At 49.8% G+C, this 19,240-nt stretch overlaps 1 protein-coding gene across 1 annotated transcript; it reads left to right on the top strand.

The window, feature by feature from the left end:
- Window positions 1-6: 6 nt before the first annotated feature.
- Window positions 7-19,224, top strand: LOC147006916 (V-set and immunoglobulin domain-containing protein 2-like). The gene is made up of 5 exons (XM_085867735.1): window positions 7-134; window positions 1,368-1,499; window positions 4,950-5,099; window positions 18,754-18,856; window positions 19,081-19,224. Exons 1-5 carry the CDS (start codon window positions 83-85, stop codon window positions 19,163-19,165), a joined length of 522 nt encoding a protein of 173 aa, XP_085723861.1. The 5' UTR covers window positions 7-82; the 3' UTR covers window positions 19,166-19,224.
- The last annotated feature ends 16 nt before the right edge of the window (window positions 19,225-19,240 follow it).

The following is a 19,240-nucleotide window of genomic DNA, read 5'->3' as shown; positions in this document are numbered from 1 at the left end:
TCACTGTTTTGGAAATGGCACCCTTCATGTAAGCAAGTCCCAGGCCGTGGACAGTGGTTCTTACACGTGCCTCGAAGATGCTATGATGTCTGCACAACTGCAAATCTTCTCCTCATTCAACGTCAACGTATACAGTACGGTTGGCTCCTCGCAACTCGAGATAAGACACGAGCACTCCCTGCACCCTGTCGTGTTGCTATTGCTGTGATGTTTCGCTTTGAGTGGAATGGTTGATGATGCAACGATTGTTGTTTTGGGACTTCTCATTTTGTACGGACACAATGATTGGTTTATCGTGGAATGGGTTTAGTCTTTGCAATGTTAGTTCAATCAGGAATAAAAAAATGGAAACTACATCGATGATTGTTGTTAAAAATGGCACGTAACTATAGGAACTCAACATGGGGCAGAAGCCAGGATCATTGTTGGATATGATCACGCCTGAGTGGCTGGGTCGGGATTTATCTGGATCAGTCGAGACTAACCTGAACAAGTCAAAATTTTGGAATCCAGGGCAACCGTGGGATTGGCTCTTCAGAGGCGAGGAGCACAGCTCCAGGTGGGCATTGATGAATCGAACTTATAAGGGCAGGTGACATCGCGAGACACACGGAGTGGATGAAAGAGGAGGGTTGATGAGGCTCGTGTTGCGTTCCTGCTTTTGAGCGATTCTCCCTTCGGAAAGAGCGCGTCGAGAGCAGATCAGGGACAGACACACTGCTGTTTCTTGGGGGAATTTCTCCCCCTTCGATCGAAGCGAGGAGCTTCGAGGATCGATTCTCGTCCGAGAATCCTTTGTTGTTAAGGCTTGGAATTCCCCCAGCCTTCCATTCCTTCACCTGAATCGTCGTGAAACCCTCTTTAAATAAACACCTTGTGGTCAGGGAAGTCGTTTTGCATCCTTTGAAGAGGTTCAAAAAAAATAAAATCATGTCCACTGCATTGAGGATGCTTCAGAAGGAGGGGCCTCTGTGCTGGGATCGAAAATCCACAAGAAGGAAGGCCACCGCTGCACAAGTCCATTGAAAAGGATCGAGATTAGTTTGAATCATGTGACATGAATGAAGCTGCTCATCGGTACCTTTTCAATTACCAATTACGCAGGTGGTGGTGACATAACCTTTATGATGACCCTTGTACGAGGATGGTACGGACGGGTCATTGTGAGCATTGCCTTCAGGATGTGGTTTTCTCGACTCGAGAGCAGCATCTTGCGAAGCCCAATGAGTAACATAACAGCAGTTACCGCAGATGCGTAACAATAATGGTATTTGTTGTTATAATTACCGTATTGTTATTGTTTCCGCGTCTCGAGTTCATTTTGCTCTCATGTGCCGTTGAATGAGTAGTTCATCTTGTCACACCAGAGCCACCAACCGGACCGAGCTGCCATTTGGAAGGGGACGTTGTGCCACGGGGTAACATATCCCTGACTTGTGAGGGGGCCACCGGATGGCCGAATGTAACATACGGCTGGTTCGGAGCTGATGGGGAAAGAGGTAATGACTGCTCCTTCATCATGATCTCACTTGTTCATATTTAATCATTCATTTTTTTTAAATCATCACACCTGGAAAAGGAGGTTGATGAACATTTCCAGTGTGGTCATCCCTTTTGCTTCCCTTCCTTCGTTTCCTTTCTCACAGGTTTTCCTGATTATTTTGTTCACTCGTTACAATCAAATGTCCTTCCTTTTGGATAATTTTTCTTGCAGTTATTTTCTCCAGACCATCAACAGCGATCTTCAAGTATCTTTATACTTTGCGAAGAGCAATTTCAAAGAAATCATTGTGTCATGCATGATGTTGTATTGATATTATTCCATCAAATGTGGAGGAACTAATCTGGTTATTCTGTTACAACAACACAAGTGGATGTCGTATTCAATTTCTTTTTTTGTGTATTGTTACATTTGAGGGGGGGTATGCATTCAAAGGGTAATTAGGATGTTTAATTAGGTATGCCATGCTGTTCGAGTTTACCAGGATCTCGATGTAATAAGTAGCAATTCCGTGGTGATAAGTTGTCTAGTAAATGTTCATTTCTTCAAGGGGGAAATGATAATTGTCACGTAATTAGATAGGGACACGGGATAGGGTAAGTGTGTCTGCGTAAACCCCTTTTAGTAGTCCCTGGAGGCTGGCCGTGACGTCACAGGACAGTGCAGCGGATGGCTCCGCCCCGTGATCACGATTGGCAGAAGGCGATGGCGGTGGGCCAATAAACGGCTCGATTGGAAGTGACGAGGACAGGAGGATAAAAAGGTTCTGTTCGGGGTCGAAAAGGAAGAGGAAGAAGATCGGGACAAAAAGATCGTGTTTTTTTGGTGTGGAGGCTGTTGCGCGGGAAGCATACTTGTTGTTGTGCTGATTCGATCGTGTTCTTCATCGTGTCTTGGAGCCTTGCTGAGCCTCGTGCCTCACCTCGGTTGGCTCTAGGGTTCTGCTGGCTCGGAGTACGGGGTCGAACGGCGGGCGGACCTGCCTCCCTCTCCTGCTCGCAACTTGGCGCCAGAACTGGCTCCCTGGCGGCTGTGAGTGGACTTGGGCCGACACCAGGAGGTCGACAGCACCACGGTGTCTCCTGCACCAGACGAGCGTAACGCCAGCTCGTCCGACGCCAATCCAGGGACTGTTGCGTTTACACCACAGGCCAGCCTGACAACCAGGACCAGCTACGTTTTGTGTGTGTGTGTGTGTGTGTGTGTGTGTGTGTGTGTGTGTGTGTGTGTGTGTGTGTGTGTGTGTGTGTGTGTGTGTGTGTGTGTGTGTGTGTGTGTGTGTGTGTGTGTACCTGATTTGTGATGTGTGTGTGTGATTCGTGATTTTGGTAGTTTTACCAGAAGGGGGTTGTTAGTGGACCTTGAGCGTCCTACGGAAATATGGTGGGGACAAATCACAGAGCACGGGGGGCGAGACCAGAGAGGACACGGGAGAAGACAGAAAGACCACCTGTGGTGAGAAAGTGAGAGGCCCAAAGACTCAGCCTCATCGTGGGAGATGCCAATGATCCGAAATGCCTTGGTTTCCACAGTGTGAAGCCGAGAAAGGTGAGAGGCAGGAGCACCAGCCCAGAGGGGAGAGCAGTACTCCATCAAGCTGCGGACGAAAGCTTTGTATGTGGTCAGGAGCTCAGGTGGGCCGAGGAAGGACTTTGCACGACGGAGGATTCCCAGTCGGCGACTGGCTTGGGAGACCAGGTTGGAAATGTGGTTTTCCCAGGAAAATCATGGCAGATAGTGAGACCCAGAAGCTTGAAAGAAAGGTCTTCTTCCGGAGGATTGTTGAGGAGGTAGATTTGGGGAGGGGGCGGTTTCCAAACGGTCCTTCTGGAGAGACATAGTGAGAATGTGAGATGTATCTGGATTGAAAGACATGTTCCACGTGTTGGACCAGTTTGTGATTTTATCCAGATCTGCAGTGAGCGAAGAAGCTGCTGCTTGCCGGTCTGAGGGATGTCAGATGGTACGGCAGAGGGTGGAGTCATCAGCAAAGAGGTAAAGAGGATTTTCCAGAGAGTCAGAGAGATCGTTGATGAAAACCAGAAAAAGAACAGGGCCCAGAACGCAGTGTGTGCGTGTGTGTGTGTGTGTGTGTGTGTGTGTGTGTGTGTGTGTGTGTGTGTGTGTGTGTGTGTGTGTGTGTGTGTGTGTGTGTGTGTGTGTGTGTGTGTGTATGTGTGTGTGTTTTATGTGTATCTTGTATATAAAACTCTTTTTCACCACTCACTGAGACACTGACTCACTCACTGATATAAATGTTTTGTACTTTCTCAGTGGCCAAAGAAGGTGAAATTTTGCATAATGATGTAACTTGAAGCCATTATCCCAGAAAAAGTCACAAAACTGTCACGACATGTCCATAAACGAAAATATTATCTGTGAATAAAAGTTGGCCGGTGCCGACTCGCTTTGCCCACGGTGGGTCACGTGACCTAAGACAATAAAGCTTACAATTCGGATCTTCACTAAAATCAAATCAATTCATCCTTGTCGCACACCCAACTGATCCACCAGGTTTAATCTGAATCCGTCAATAAACATTTGAGATATCATGCTACATTTAGTTTTTAGCCCGATCAACCGATGGTTAAGAATCACTTTTAAAATTATCAGATTCGGATCTTCACCAGAATTGAATTGATTCGACCTTGTCGCACACCGAACCAGTCCACTAAGTTTTGTCGGTATCAGTCCACAACTCTTCGAGAAATCATGCACTATATCGTTTTTAGCCCCATCCCTCAAAGGTGCAGTAAAGAAACACTTAAAAAAAAAAAATTATTCTCATATCCGGATCGGGATCTTCACCAAAATCGAATCAGTTTGTTCGTGTCACACACCCAACCTGTCCACCAAGGTTCGTCCGAATCTGTTCATAACTTTTTGAGATATTGTGCTGTACATAACTTTGGCCCGATCTTTCAATGGTGAAGAATTGTTTTTTTAAAAAGTTTGAGTATCTGGATCCTGACCAAAAATGTGTTGGTCTTGGGGAGGCAGACACACACACACACACACACACACACACACACACACACACACACACACACACACACACACACACACACACACACACACAATTTCAGAATGGTTGCTTGAAAAGTGGACAAAAATCGTGTGACAGACAGACAAACAGATAACAGCAAAGGAACATAAATAATTTCTTCGTCGGACGAATCTAACCCCCAACGGTGGAAAATATCGTTATTTTTACTCCAGCACCCTTAGTTTCGGAGTTATCGCCCAAAACATGTTTTACGTTTTTGCAATGTCACGTCATAACGCGTGTTATGTTCAGTGTTCCATCAATCCCACGAGTCTCGACTCGGTCTTATGGATATAAAGAAAATAACAGTAATAATGTGGCTTAAGTGTACTGTTTGGGTAATTTATCATCTATGTTTTTGTTCAAGCCTGAAATACTGTATGTGTATGTGTGTGCGTGCAGTGAGCAATTGTGTTGGCAAGAGATGCACCATATCCGACCTGTCCTCATCCCACGATGGCATGTACACGTGCCTGGCCACCAATGCAGTCGGAAATAGCACATGTGACATAACGCTCAAGCTAACTGCAACAAGAAATTATCATGAGGCCGGTAAGCTTGATTTATTTATTTCTTTTGACTTGCCTTTTCGAGCTGCTTCATTCCTTCCCATAGAACTGTCGGGTCAATAGGTATTGTGCGTGTACTCGAGTCATCGAGTTATTTGATCAAGGTAGAATGACCAACCAAATGCTTCATCTGTCCATATGTCTTGAATGATTACAGAAAGTTTGCATGTACCAAAAATCTCTCTCTGTCTCTGTCCCCCCCTCCTCTCTCTCTCTCTCTCTGTCCTCTCTCTCTGTCTCCCTCTCTCTGTCTCCCTCTCTCTGTCTGTCCCCTCTCTCTCTGTCTGTCTCTCTCTCTGTCCCCCCCCACCCTCTCTCTGTCTCTCTCTGTCCCCCCCCTCTCTCTCTCTCTCTCTCTGTCCCCCCTCTCTCTCTGTCCCCCCTCTCTCTCTGTCTCTCTCTCTGTCTCTCTCTCTCTCTGTCTCTCGTATGCATATACAGGGTGTCCCAAAAAAATATACAACTTTTCATCTGCAAAGAGGATGGTCATGACATATATTTTTAAAAAAGACATGGCTGGATAGAAAGGTGAAAAGTTGAAGTTTATTGTACCAATGTCAAAATTGCCACCAAAATTTAAATTTTGGTGTGGAATCATCGTTTTCTTTTCGACCACATGTTCGATGTCGGCTCCACGTTGTCCGATCACTGCCTGCAAACGCGTTGTCATGTTCTCCATCACTTTGGGAAACGTTTCCTGAGGAATGTTCTGGATTTCTCGGTGGATGTTTTCCTTCAGCTGATCAAGAGTCTGAGGCCTCGGGTTTCCATAGATCCAGTCCTTGAGATACCCCCACAAGAAGAAGTCTGGAGGAGTAAGGTCAGGGGAATACGGTGGCCACTCAACGTCTTCGTAGAGTTCGATAAAGCGGACCTCAAAATGTTGGTTGAGAAAACGCCTTGTTTCCCTGGCTGTATGGGGCGGTGCCCCATCCTGCTGGAACCACTGGGTTCTCATCTGGATCAGGTTGTTTCTCCTGCGGGCCTGAGTACGTAGCTCACGCAGATAGAATTCCTGAATCATTTCGCGATAGTTCCTCTGGTTTACCGTGCAAGTGCGTCCCTGGTCATCTTCAAAGAAGTATGGACCAATTATCCCATACCAACCAACCGCCACCCACATGGTGACTTTGAGAACACATCGAGGCACCAGTTCAGTTGATGCATTACCAGGATTTTCAGTTCCCCAGTGCCGAAAGCTTTGCTTGTTTACCTCCCCGGACAAGTGAGCATGGCATTCGTCCGTCATGTGAAGTTTTTGAGGAAGTCTGCATCTTCCTCCAACTTTCCTGAGAACCAATTTGCAAGGTCTAGTCGTTTGCGTTTCTGTCGATCAGTAAGCACCGTTTCCGTTTGAATTTTGTATGGAAAGGCATGAATGTCTTGGTGAAGGATCCTCTGAACGGTGCTCTTATGAATGTTTGTCTCGACAGAAAGTCGTCGAATCGATTTTTTTTGGACTCTGAACGACCGCCTGTCTCACCATTTCCACATTTTCTTCACTACGACCTGTCCTCTTCCGACCACTGTGACCCTTGTGAAGGTCACAGATGGTTCCCACATTGGTAAACTTTGCGATGGTGCACTTTATTGTCCGAAAGTTTGGTGCATGGCGCAAGTGGACGCCGAAAAGTCTCGAGTAAAGACGTTGCACCTGAAGGACACGTTTCGTCTGGTGCCAAAGTTCAACAATTTTCGTCCGTTGTTGTACGGTCAGTCTTGGCATTTTTCTGGCGCTTGCTTGGTATCAAAATAAACTTCAGGGTCTCTGCAACAAGAAATGAAGCATTAGTGACAAAATTACTCCTTTAAGTTTCATACGAAGCATTTTAAAAGTTGTATGTTTTTTGGGACACCCTATATGTACATATATGTGTGTGTGTGTGTGTGTGTGTGTGTGTGTGTGTGTGTGTGTGTGTGTGTGTGTGTGTGTGTGTGTGTGTGTGTGTGTGTGTGTGTGTGTGTGTGTGTGTGTGTGTGTGTATGCACATACACACACACATTAATTTACTGATGTAAAATGTAATTGATTATTTCAATATAATTACTTTTTTGTCATGACTCATGACATTTTGACCAAGTTATCGCAATTTTGCTGACACTAGACAAGGTTTGCCAACTTTTGTCTCACTGCTTTCTGATGTACATTTATTTTGTTGGAAACGAACAAGGAAATCTCGATATACTGACCTTTGTGCAAAGCGGCTTCAGGATCGACTTTGTGCATCCGTGTCACGAGTTTCAGTCTGTAATATATTAATGGGAGCATTGAATGGTATAAATCGCATTTAAAAGAAGGACTTGGAATTTGAACCAGATTTGGGGTCAAAAATTTATTATGAATGCAAATATGGGGGTAATCATTTAACTCTCCCCACCCCATTCACTCCCTTTACTCTCGGTCTTTCCCCTCCCAAACTTCTTTCTTTTCTCACCATTCCATCATACTCTCCTACCCATCTTTGCTCTGCCATCATCCTTACTTTGATTTAAATAATAATACACTTGTTCGTCCATCTGTCCGTGCGTTGTACAACCTTCCTTTGCGCCCAGTGGTTGGCCAGCCGACGGGACTCCACCCACAATTTCAACCTGAGAAATCATACGGCCGCCATGTTGGTGGTATGTGAGGCCAAAGACATCCTTGGAGCTTTTAGGGTCTTTGTCATGCCCTCCCTATAAGTTTTCCCTTCAGTGCAGAACGACCAAAGTGACTGTTAAAAGAATCATCAAAGATCGAAAGAAGCACATCTGAAAAAGGACATAGCTTCTCAAGAGATGGTACAGAATTGGGCCTGTGAGATTGATTCCGGGCCCAGCTGGACTCAGATATGAGGAATGGCTGAAGGAGACAGACAAGACTTTATGCATTAGAAAGGAGGTGATTATGATGGGACGTGATAGAGATGACGTTGGTGCTGCTTATGATAATAAAGAAGGCACAAGGCCACCGCAAAGCAATGACCATTTTTGAGCTGTGTGGGCAAGGTTTTGCGTTCGATCACCTGGAAGGCATCTGGACTTATCTGCTTTTTCCTCCCAAAAGTAAAATAACAAAATGTAATCGGTTTCTTCCTGATGAGCTTTATTGGAGTCGTTGAGAGGTTTGAATTTGAGTTACAAAAACAGACATTTTATCATGCAAATGGACCTGGGGATGGACTTGTGCATGAAGCAATATGGCTGAAGGCAGCAGAACGTTGATTCTCTGCTTCTGAAACATGAGCTAGTCTCAATCTAATTACAAAGCAATTCCAGCTGGCTGGCCAATGCCCTTCAGGGATCAGGGTTAATCTGCTTATCCCTCCTGGTTGGCAGGCGATGCCACTCCCCATTTTGTGGTTGATAAGTAAATGCTTTTCAGCAACTTAAGAGAGCTGCTAAAATCCTGCTGACAAGAAGTGTAGAAATGCCAACAACCACTTTTAAACCAACAAAAGAACACTGTTGACACACGTAAATAAACAAGCTTCATCTGAATCCGTTCATAACTTTTTGAGATATCGTGCTACATTTTGTTTTGGCAACCTCTCTCTCTCAATGGTGAAGAATCGCTTAAAAAATTCGAGTGTCTGGATCCGGATGTTCACCAAATCGAATCAATTCGTCCTTGTCACGCACCGGACCTGTCCACCAAGTTTCGTCCGAATCCGTCTTCAACTTTTTGAGATATCCTACACTAGGACAAACAAACAGACAGGCAGACGGGGGTGAAAACATAAACCGCCATCCACCTTCGGTGACAGAGATAAATATATTGTTGTGGTTGACCAAATTCGCAAACCACCATTCAGGTCCCTTAGGTGAGATATCTCTGTAAGTATATGTGTAGTTAGGCCCAAACCCGTTGTTTCGAGGGAATAAATGTCATTCAGTCGGGCTGCGACTCTTCAGGATAGCCGTTTTTCTTTTACTATCTTTATTTTGGACCAGCCGCCATTACTACCACCTCCAACCACGTCTCAACAGCCATCACACAACAACCACCAACCACAACGCCGCTTCACAACAACAACCACCAACCACAACGCCGCTTCACAACAACAGCCACGACCTTTACCGTCACAACTCGCCACCATCGCATCACCACCATTCTTGCGCCACTTGTGGGCACCGATACTGGACTCGTGCAGGGCGCGCACCGAGCAGCGTGTTCAGAAACATCACAGACTTTCCGAGAAAAACGGATCAAAAACGACTCACGCCCACTTCTGTTCCGTCCTATCGGAGAGCGTGGGGCGATTTGGCCCCGCCTCCAGGGCGTTGGAGTGAGGTCGCTATATGCAAATTCATGGATCAAAAAGCATTCACGCCCACTTTTCCTCGGTCCAATGGGGAGCCAGTTGGAAGTGAAGGGTCGGAGGTAAAGGGTCAAAGGTGGGGGAGCGAGGCCACGGGGGATATAAACGGCTGCGTTCGTCAGTCAAGGCAGTTCGAGTTCGCGGTTGGGAGTTGTCGGTGGAGCTGGGAAGAAGAGGACGGAGCTGTGGAGAGGTGGCGGCGGCGAAGGCGAGCGAGGGGGTGCTCGCGTCGGAGTCGGGGAGCGGCGGAGGGAGAGGACGGCGGCGCGACCGAGGTCGAGGTGGAGACGCTCGTCGCGGGACCCGAGACAGGGTGATATCCTCCTCCCCCCGAGCATCAACAACCCCTCCTGTTTCCCCCCGCGCTGAGATAGTGCGACAAGGGGGCCCCTTTCCCACCCCCTACCAGACACTGTCCGCGAGGCCCGCGGAGTTGAGGCGCCGCCGCCGCTCTGCGTCTCATCATCAGACGGGTAGGCCCGACACGGTCTCGGCCCCAGGCCCGCCTACCCCCCTCATCCTGGAGGGTGGTTCTCTTTTCTTTTGCTTTGGGAATCTGTGTTGTCGGCGCCGTCTGTGAAGTAAAATTGTATAAGTGTTGCCGTGTGCTCGGTAGTCGGATAGCTCTGCATTGTGTTTCTCTTTTATATTTGCTTTTTGTGTAATATTGTGTTTCTTCTCTTTTTACATGTGCTTTTGGTGTAATTGTATATGTGTGCTTCCCGTTCATCGCGAAATAAATGTGAGTTATGTTGAACTGTTTTCCCGCTTCGCTTCGTCTTTTCTTTCATTGAATCTCCATCTTGCTTCACGTAAAGGGTTGGTCGTGGGCTAAAACGCCCGATAATTAATAGAACCGTCGAGGCTGACGAATAACACCGCTCGGTTATCCCGATAGTACGGAACGGGTCGCTTAAAGTGGCCCGTGTCCGAAGTCGACCAGCGGCGAGGTGCGATCGCCCGGTCTACCCTCCGTGTCGGTACTTAGGTAGGTCGAATTTGGCGAGCAACCCTATCCCACGCGGGGGCCGATTGGCACGATCGTGGTGAGACCGAAAGGTCCACCCGTGACTGGTTCCTGGCGTTAGTCCGAGAGGGTCACGACTGGATTGTCCGTCCGGTGGGCGACGTGCCGCGATTCGAGTTACGTGGCCGTTCGCACGCCGGCAGGCGCGAATCCGCAACACTGGTGTCAGGTCGTGCGATATAAACCCATCGCCCTCCTCGCGGCACTGGTATTGGAGAACGGGAAAACGGGCTCTCCTGTCTCCAGCTAAATTCACGGGAATCGGTCCAGGGGTGAGAGGAGCGACCCCCGATTCCCTCCAAATTACGAGCGAGCTAAATTAACCCTTCACGAGAAATAAGATGGCGTCTCAAGGCGAGCGGGAGCCGGGGGTATTAGAAATGGATGTAGAATGTGTAGAATCCATGGCTCAGGACGAAATCCCCGTGCAGGAAATGTTGGTTGTACAGGAAAACGAACTCGCCCGACTGAACCCAGAGCCCGAAATAGGTGCGGCAGCGGCCGCGGTGTATGACACCTCCCCTCCCCCTCTCCACCAAAACCCCCCGACCCTTGTCGAAACGGCTCACCCAAGCGCACCCGACATGGCCCAGCTATGCGCCATGCTGGCGGCAATGACAACGAGGATGGATGAAATAAAAAGCATGAACGAAAAGATGGATACAAACACAAACGAAGTGAAAAACGAAATAAAAGGAATGAACGAAAAGATGGATGCGAATACACAGCAAATGAGCAAGCAAATGAACGGAATGAACAAGCAAATGAAGGAAGAAACTAAAAAGCTGCGGGGTGAGACGCAGAACATGGGCCGATGCCTGCAGGCGGGCATGAAGGCCGTTAGCAGGGAGCTCAAAATGGCGACTCCACGTGTAGAAGCGAACGAGCTGGGAGGGGGTGCAACGGCTGACAGGCCCGCGGTGGAGGCGGGTAACAAAATAATTCGGGGGACGTGTTGGGCGAGGGTCGTGACAATGACCGAAAGGGAAAAATTAAATGGGGAGACCAAAACGTGTGAGACGAGACACGAGGTGACGACAAAGGAAATAAAAATAGTTGAGACAAGGGAGATAAAGGGTGAAGAGGTGACTGAGTTGGCAGAGACACGGGAGATGGGAACGATAGAGGGAAGACTGCACGATGAAGACGGGGTAAGTGACGCACACACACACACGGAGGTAGTGGAGGACAATGGGGGTGAGCTGGTGGACTGGGTAGAGACCCGGTGCGAGCGGCTGGATGGCCTCCTCCAGGAACGAGGGGAGGGAGTATGCCCCCTTGAGGCGAGTCACGACCAGGTGGGTTCGGTCGTGCTTTGCGAGGTTGAGGGGACGGGTGCTGTGGACAGGTGCACGGAGAGCTTGGGGGTATGGAGGCCCCGGAGACCCTTGTGGGGACACGAATCCCCAGTGTGGTTGTCCCGGTGTGTGTGATGCAAGGTGTGAGTGCGTCCCCGTGTGTGGAAGCGACCCCGTGTGTGAGTGGTGTGGTGGCGATTGTGCCGGAGTACGTGCTTCCCAGCACGCCGTGTGTAAAAGGGGCACCGCAACTGGAAGAGGCCGTGTGTGTGGATGAAACGGCCAATATGAGTGAGGCACCGCAGGTGAGTGCCCCCGCGTGTGTGAGTGGGGCACGGTGTGTGGATGAGGCACCGCGGGTGAGTGCCCCGCGTGTGTGAGTGGTGTGGTTTGTGTGAGGGAAATGGCACGAGTGAGTGAAAGGCCGCGAGTGCGTGGAGCCACGTGTGCGGGGGAGGTAGCATGCGTGAGTGAACGGCCGAGTGCAAGGGAGACCGTGTGTGTGAGAGAGCGGTATGTAAGGGAGATGTCGGTGGGCATGTGTGAACATGCAGCCGCGTCTCCCGGCGTGAATGTAATGGAATGGAGTGTGAGCGTCGTAACACGCAGGTGTGCGTGGGTCGAATGGCGACGACGGCGACATGTGAGGAAAGGAAGCCGAGTAGCGGCTGTAGTTGTTTCGGGGACCGTGCCGGGTTCGCCCAGCCGCGAGCACGAGGTCCGTGCTGTGCAACGCACGAGGCCCCCACGTGCTCGCTTGCGAGAGTGAAGTCCCGGTCCGGAAACGCACGCGGTGGATTTGCCGATCCCGCGGACGGACAAAGTTTAGGCAGGATTACGGATTTGGACCGGACGAGCTCTCCACGCGATCGTGTGTGTGAAGCTCCAACGGGCAGAGCACATGTGTTCGCGTGGGGAACCTCTCGAGACGTGGGGCTTGTGTTTTTTTTATGCGCACGGTGACGTCATGGCTGCACGTGGGGTTGGAATCCGGCAGGAGGGGTATCCCTGCCGGATGGTACCGTCCAAGGAGGGACGAGGTACACGTGCAGCTGCATGACGTCACGTGCAGGTGCAAAGTGCGCGAGCTGTGAGTTGCCGCGCTAGTGATGCGCATGTAAAGAAAAAAAAAAAAGCAAGCCTCACTTTCGGGTGCACAGGATTCCTGGGCAAGGGGTGGAAGACCCCCTTGACCTGGGCACAGGATGGAAACTAGTTAGGGGGAAGGGTTAGCTTAGTTAGACCGACTTCATGGGGCAGGGGTAAGTCCTCATGGGGCCCGTGGAATGGATTAGTTCGAGGGATTGTAGCCAGATTTAGGTTGGGAAATTGATTAATGGGATTATTCGGAGACAGTGACAGACAGTGAATGTGTAGAGTTGACGTAGTTTAGCTACGTAGTGTTAAAAGGAACGTGCTATAGTGTAAGGGACGACGTGGGAGCACGAGTTAGTTAGGGGAGGTAGTTAGAAGGATGGCAGAGTTCAGCGGTGTGTGTGTTGAAGAGTTGTGAGGTGAGTACATGATGAGTGAGTGAGGCCAGCGGGTCTGTGTGTATGGAGCAAATGGGGAATGCATGGTGCGATGAGTGATTGGGGGGAGGAGTGACTCCCGCCCAAGGGACCCGGGGTCAGAGTAAAGTGAGTTAGCTGGGTTAGTCAAATTGAAAAATGGAGGTCGTTTTGCTGTTGGTGGGAGTGCAGGCTCGAAACCCGTTTGGAGGGGTGCAGGAGCCCTGTTGACAGGCTGGGAGCGTGGCTGCGAAAAGTGAGTATCGCTGAGTGGGTACCCCGGGCACCAGGCTAGTCGGCCGTGGTAGGCCAAGGGCCCATGGGGGGCCGGGATAGCGTAGTGGGCACGGGTGCGCCTGCTTGGTGCGGGGGCCCGGGGCGCCATTAGCCGCGTGGGCAGAGTTGTGGGCACGGGTGACCCTCGGAAAGGGGCCTGGGAAGCCAGCCTGCCACGTGTGCGTTTCAGGGGAGGTGCCATGGGGGGCACTCCCCGGTGTTAGGGAGCTGGTAGGCTCGGAGGCAGTGTAGTGCCCGGGGGTGCCATAGCGGGAGAATCGGCAGAGGGTCGTGCCTGCCAAAGGGAGCCACGTGTCCCAGCCATGAGACCGTGTGAGGGCACGGAGAGAAAATTGGGGGGCGAGGCCCGAAATTGTGAGGACACCAACACAGTCGACGGGAATCTGGGTTGTTAGAACCAATAGCTTAAGCGCGAGGCGCTTGTTGAAAGCCCCGGGGTAGTTTAACAGTTAAATGGTTAGGGTAGATTAGGAGATGTACCCCTCTGCACCATCCATCCCCTCGCTCTCGTTGTGGGCCACTGGACCCACTTTGGTTATAGATCGCCGAACTCTGGGGAGGCCATTCTGAGGCTTCGTTGGGCCTCGACACAGGACGTTAGCTCTCCCTTATTCCCCTCCGGGAAGGGAACATAGGGGTTGGGAGTAGGCTAGGTGACAGGATAGGTTAGCCGAACAAAGACGATAAAGGGGGTTAGGGGACGATTTATAGTGGGGAAGTAAAAGAAAAAAAAAAGTTGGGGCTAAATTGGGGTTTGACAAATTAAGGGAGTGGGTATAGACAATGACAGGCAAAGGCGATAGGTTGGGAGGGAGACCGTAGGGTAGGTCCGAGCCCGCCTTCTGAGTGGCCAGCACCACCGCACTCCCACCACCAACCTCCACTGAACGGCAAAGGCTGGCCAGCTTCATCTGCTGGCTGCGTTGCTGCAAGGCAAAGGCCGGCCCACTTCATCGGCAGCTGTTGTTTTGCTGCAAGGCCTGTGCCGGCCCACTTCATCTGCCGGCTGGCTGTTTTCTGCAAGGCCTGTGCCGGCCAGTTCATCTGCCGGCTGTGTTTGCCTGCAGCGGTCTTCTTCTGCAGGCTGTGTTTGCCTGCTACCTTTGCCATGCCATGCCCTGTACTGTAAATATGAGTGCGCCCCCGGCATGTATGTCTTAGCGCCGGCAATTTTATTTAAGTCGTCCGTGTGAGTGAGTTTGTTTAGGTAGTTACTCAGCCCTCAGGTTATTTATTTTGGGGACACGAATACCATGAATGTCGCACTCAGGGATCCGTAGGTAAAATGTACTAGGGGAAAACTACACATGATGGCACACGAAAATTTGACGACTCGGGACGAGTCTGTAAAAAGGGGAGGGGGTAGTGTTGTGGTTGACCAAATTCGCAAACCACCATTCAGGTCCCTTAGGTGAGATATCTCTGTAAGTATATGTGTAGTTAGGCCCAAACCCGTTGTTTCGAGGAAATAAATGTCATTCAGTCGGGCTGCGACTCTTCAGGATAGCCGTTTTTCTTTTACTATCTTTATTTTGGACCAGCCGCCATTACTACCACCACCAACCACGTCTCAACAGCCATCACACAACAACCACCAACCACAACGCCGCTTCACAACAACAACCACCAACCACAACGCCGCTTCACAACAACAGCCACGACCTTTACCGTCACAACTCGCCACCATCGCATCACCACCATTCTTGCGCCACTTGTGGGCACCGATACTGGACTCGTGCAGGGCGCGCACCGAGCAGCGTGTTCAGAAACATCACAGACTTTCCGAGAAAAACGGATCAAAAACGACTCACGCCCACTTCTGTTCCGTCCTATCGGAGAGCGTGGGGCGATTTGGCCCCGCCTCCAGGGCGTTGGAGTGAGGTCGCTATATGCAAATTCATGGATCAAAAAGCATTCACGCCCACTTTTCCTCGGTCCAATGGGGAGCCAGTTGGAGGTGAAGGGTCGGAGGTAAAGGGTCAAAGGTGGGGGAGCGAGGCCACGGGGGATATAAACGGCTGCGTTCGTCAGTCAAGGCAGTTCGAGTTCGCGGTTGGGAGTTGTCGGTGGAGCTGGGAAGAAGAGGACGGAGCTGTGGAGAGGTTGCGGCGGCGAAGGCGATCGAGGGGGTGCTCGCGTCGGAGTCGGGGAGCGGCGGAGGGAGAGGACGGCGGCGCGACCGAGGTCGAGGTGGAGACGCTCGTCGCGGGACCCGAGACAGGGTGATATCCTCCTCCCCCCCCGAGCATCAACAACCCCCTCCTGTTTCCCCCCGCGCTGAGATAGTGCGACAAGGGGGCCCCTTTCCCACCCCCTACCAGACACTGTCCGCGAGGCCCGCGGAGTTGAGGCGCCGCCGCCGCTCTGCGTCTCATCATCAGACGGGTAGGCCCGACACGGTCTCGGCCCCAGGCCCTCCTACCCCCCTCATCCTGGAGGGTGGTTCTCTTTTCTTTTGCTTTGGGAATCTGTGTTGTCGGCGCCGTCTGTGAAGTAAAATTGTATAAGTGTTGCCGTGTGCTCGGTAGTCGGATAGCTCTGCATTGTGTTTCTCTTTTATATTTGCTTTTTGTGTAATATTGTGTTTCTTCTCTTTTTACATGTGCTTTTGGTGTAATTGTATATGTGTGCTTCCCGTTCATCGCGAAATAAATGTGAGTTATGTTGAACTGTTTTCCCGCTTCGCTTCGTCTTTTCTTTCATTGAATCTCCATCTTGCTTCACGTAAAGGGTTGGTCGTGGGCTAAAACGCCCGATAATTAATCGAACCGTCGAGGCCGACGAATAACACCGCTCGGTTATCCCGATAGTACGGAACGGGTCGCTTAAAGTGGCCCGTGTCCGAAGTCGACCTGCGGCGAGGTGCGATCGCCCGGTCTACCCTCCGTGTGGGTACTTAGGTCGGTCGAATTTGGCGAGCAACCCTATCCCACGCGGGGGCCGATTGGCACGATCGTGGTGAGACCGAAAGGTCCACCCGTGACTGGTTCCCGGCGTTAGTCCGAGAGGGTCACGACTGGATTGTCCGTCCGGTGGGCGACGTGCCGCGATTCGAGTTACGTGGCCGTTCGCACGCCGGCGGGCGCGAATCCGCAACAATATAATAATTGTTTTTTTACACATCTATGGGAAACACGTCTTGTTGGCAGTTAACGCTGAAGCTGAGAAGGGAAAACTTGGGTTTAAAGCTTTAAACCAATATGTGAACTCATGTGAACCTCAAGCTTGTCACTCGAATTTGAGAAAAGATGGAGACAAAGGTGGAAGAATGAGATCTTTTTTTAAAACCACCTTATCTTTTATGAGCACATGGTGGGGGGGGGGGAACTGGGACAGGTATAAATACAATGGGTGAAAGAATGCATTGAGACTGGAAAAAGAGGATTGCAGTGGCATGAAAGTACACTTTGGGTTTGTCTCCTTGCTTTAGTTCCCATGGAAACGTTTCACACCCTCGGAAAGAACTTGTTATGGGAAATATCAGCCTGGTGTAGGAGGGTTAAATTCGTCACACGATTCATCACAGGGGCAGAGAGTTGCGTCATCAGAGCACTTTCACTAATATATTCCTCTCTAAATAACTACTACCCTGGTGGCTGGTTAGTGGTTATGGTGGCTGGCTTGGGACCATAGGGTCCTGAGTTTGAGCGGTGGCTGGCTTGGGATGATAGAGTCCTCAGTTTGAGCGGTGGCTGGCTTGGGACCATAGGGTCCTGAGTTTGAGCGGTGGCTGGCTTGGGACCATGGGGTTCTGAGTTTGAGCGGTGGCTGGCTTGGGACCATGGGGTCCTGAGTTTGATCGGTGGCTGGCTTGGAACCTGGGGTTCTGAGTTTGATCGCTGGCTGGCATGGGACCATAGGGTCCTGAGTTTGAGTGGTGGATGGCTTGGGATCATAGGGTCCTCAGTTTGAGCTCTTGTCAACTGTTGAATTAAATACCAGGTGGGGTTGACTCAGCCTGTCATCCTTCCGAAGTCGGCGAAATGAGTTCCAGTGTACTGGGGTAATAACCATTCTGGGTAACCTCTGTCGGAGTGGTAACCCATCCAAGACTGCACTCCTTGCCAATGAAACTGCCTCGGCAGCCCGATGTGTCTTTACGGCACGAAAGGAATCGTATTATTATTATTATTTTAAAAACTACTTTGTAATGGAAAGTAATTGATATCAGAATGAAAACGACTGCCACCATCACCATTACTTTAATAATTGGCCCAAGTCTTTCACGACACGACTGGCCAAGTTTGACGTTCAATCGAAGGTGCCAGGAATTTGTAGATCGTTGAGGTGCCAGTGATGACTCGCCTCCTCTTCGCGAAGGACTCCGTGCCATCTTTAACATCCACCAACTTGTGCCGTTGATGAATTTTCTTCGCACCCCCGGCGAGACAGCACAGAGGCAAGCGTGCACACCTGGAGGACATCCTGCCGGCTGAAGGGTTAATGTCCGAAACGTCAGCTTCTCCTGACCTCCCACGGCGATGAACATAACTCGACGAACGTTCTGTCGATTTCATCCATCGTTGCACTTGTCTGCCAATGTAGATCGACACGAGCCTTCATGAGTAAGACAAATTGTTCATCCAACCTTTGCACTCCGTTTTCCGCTCTCGAACCAGAATCATTTTTGAGTGAAAGCTCGAACTTTGCTTCCGTTGCTTGATTTTTTTATTCATATTGTTTTGCCGCGTCTCGCGTATCGAACGTGGCTCCAAGAGAACTCCGCATCGGCTCTTTTATATACAGCATCCGGATCTCCTTTAATACTAAACACCTCCACACATCCTCGCATTGAGGGTGCCTTTTGAGAGCGTCTATCATGAACTTTTAAATATATTCAGACATTTGCTTTAAAGTTTCGAAAAGTTCACGTTACTATTTAAAGATTATTCCATTTAATGTGTTGTAATTTCGGAAATACACTATTTTCTCGTCATGAACGACGATCGTCCATGACGGGTCTCGCTATTGGCTCCATCAAGGCACGTGACGAAATATCGGAAGTTGTTGTTTTTCTTCTTCTTCTTCTTCTTCTTCTTCTTCTTCTTCTTCTTCTTCTTCTTCTTCTTCTTGTTCTTGTTCTTCTTCTGGTGAAGACAAAACCTTTAGGACGTGGCTCTTGGACACATTTGTCCTTGTTTTGTGTGTGGTTCTCCAACAATTTGGGGGTGTGCAAGTCCTAAATTTTAACTTTCTTTTGCAGAACACCTCGGGACTATCAACGCCGTCTCTTTCACCATCGGGTTCATCTTGATTATAATTTGCCTGGCATTTATATTCCGAAGAAGAAGAAGAAAGCAAAGCAGGTCTGGATTTGTCATCATTGATCCCATGACAACGTGAACCTGCTGTGTTCAGTGTTCACCTCTCATGTTGTTCATTGTGTATTTAATTCACTCATTTGTACCGAGGCCGTTCAGACGATGTGAATGCTATAATTCGTTGGTGTGTGAAATAAATTTTTTAATATTCTTTGTTTTGCTGTATCAGGCAGTGTTTAACTTGTCATGGATGTAATGTCCGCACGCAGAGCGTTCGCCTGGTCATGTGTATCGAGGCAGCCGTCCCAGTCCACCGCTCCCATCCACATATATGAAGTAAGTGTTCGTGCGTGAAATGTCCGCACCGGTTGAACTGGACATTTGATCAACTGGACATTTCATGGAACACCTCACCCCTCCACTCGTGAG

This window comes from Eptatretus burgeri, unplaced genomic scaffold (genome assembly GCF_056783735.1).
Source record: "Eptatretus burgeri isolate ZD-2024b unplaced genomic scaffold, Ebu_testis_v1 Ebu_testis_scaffold_1131, whole genome shotgun sequence".
NCBI classification, from domain to species: domain Eukaryota; kingdom Metazoa; phylum Chordata; class Myxini; order Myxiniformes; family Myxinidae; genus Eptatretus; species Eptatretus burgeri.
The sequence above is the reverse complement of the archived record's forward strand: the minus strand, read 5'-3'. Positions and strand labels throughout refer to the sequence as shown.

Bases quoted from the DNA above. Each gene is read 5' to 3' on its own strand.
- LOC147006916 (XM_085867735.1), top strand. From the start codon at position 83: ATGATGTCTGCACAACTGCAAATCTTCTCCTCATTCAACGTCAACGTA. The intron at 135-1,367 runs GTACGGTTGGCT...TTGTCACACCAG, and splicing joins ATTCAACGTCAACGTATACA to AGCCACCAACCGGACCGAGC. The intron at 1,500-4,949 runs GTAATGACTGCT...GTGTGCGTGCAG, and splicing joins CGGAGCTGATGGGGAAAGAG to TGAGCAATTGTGTTGGCAAG.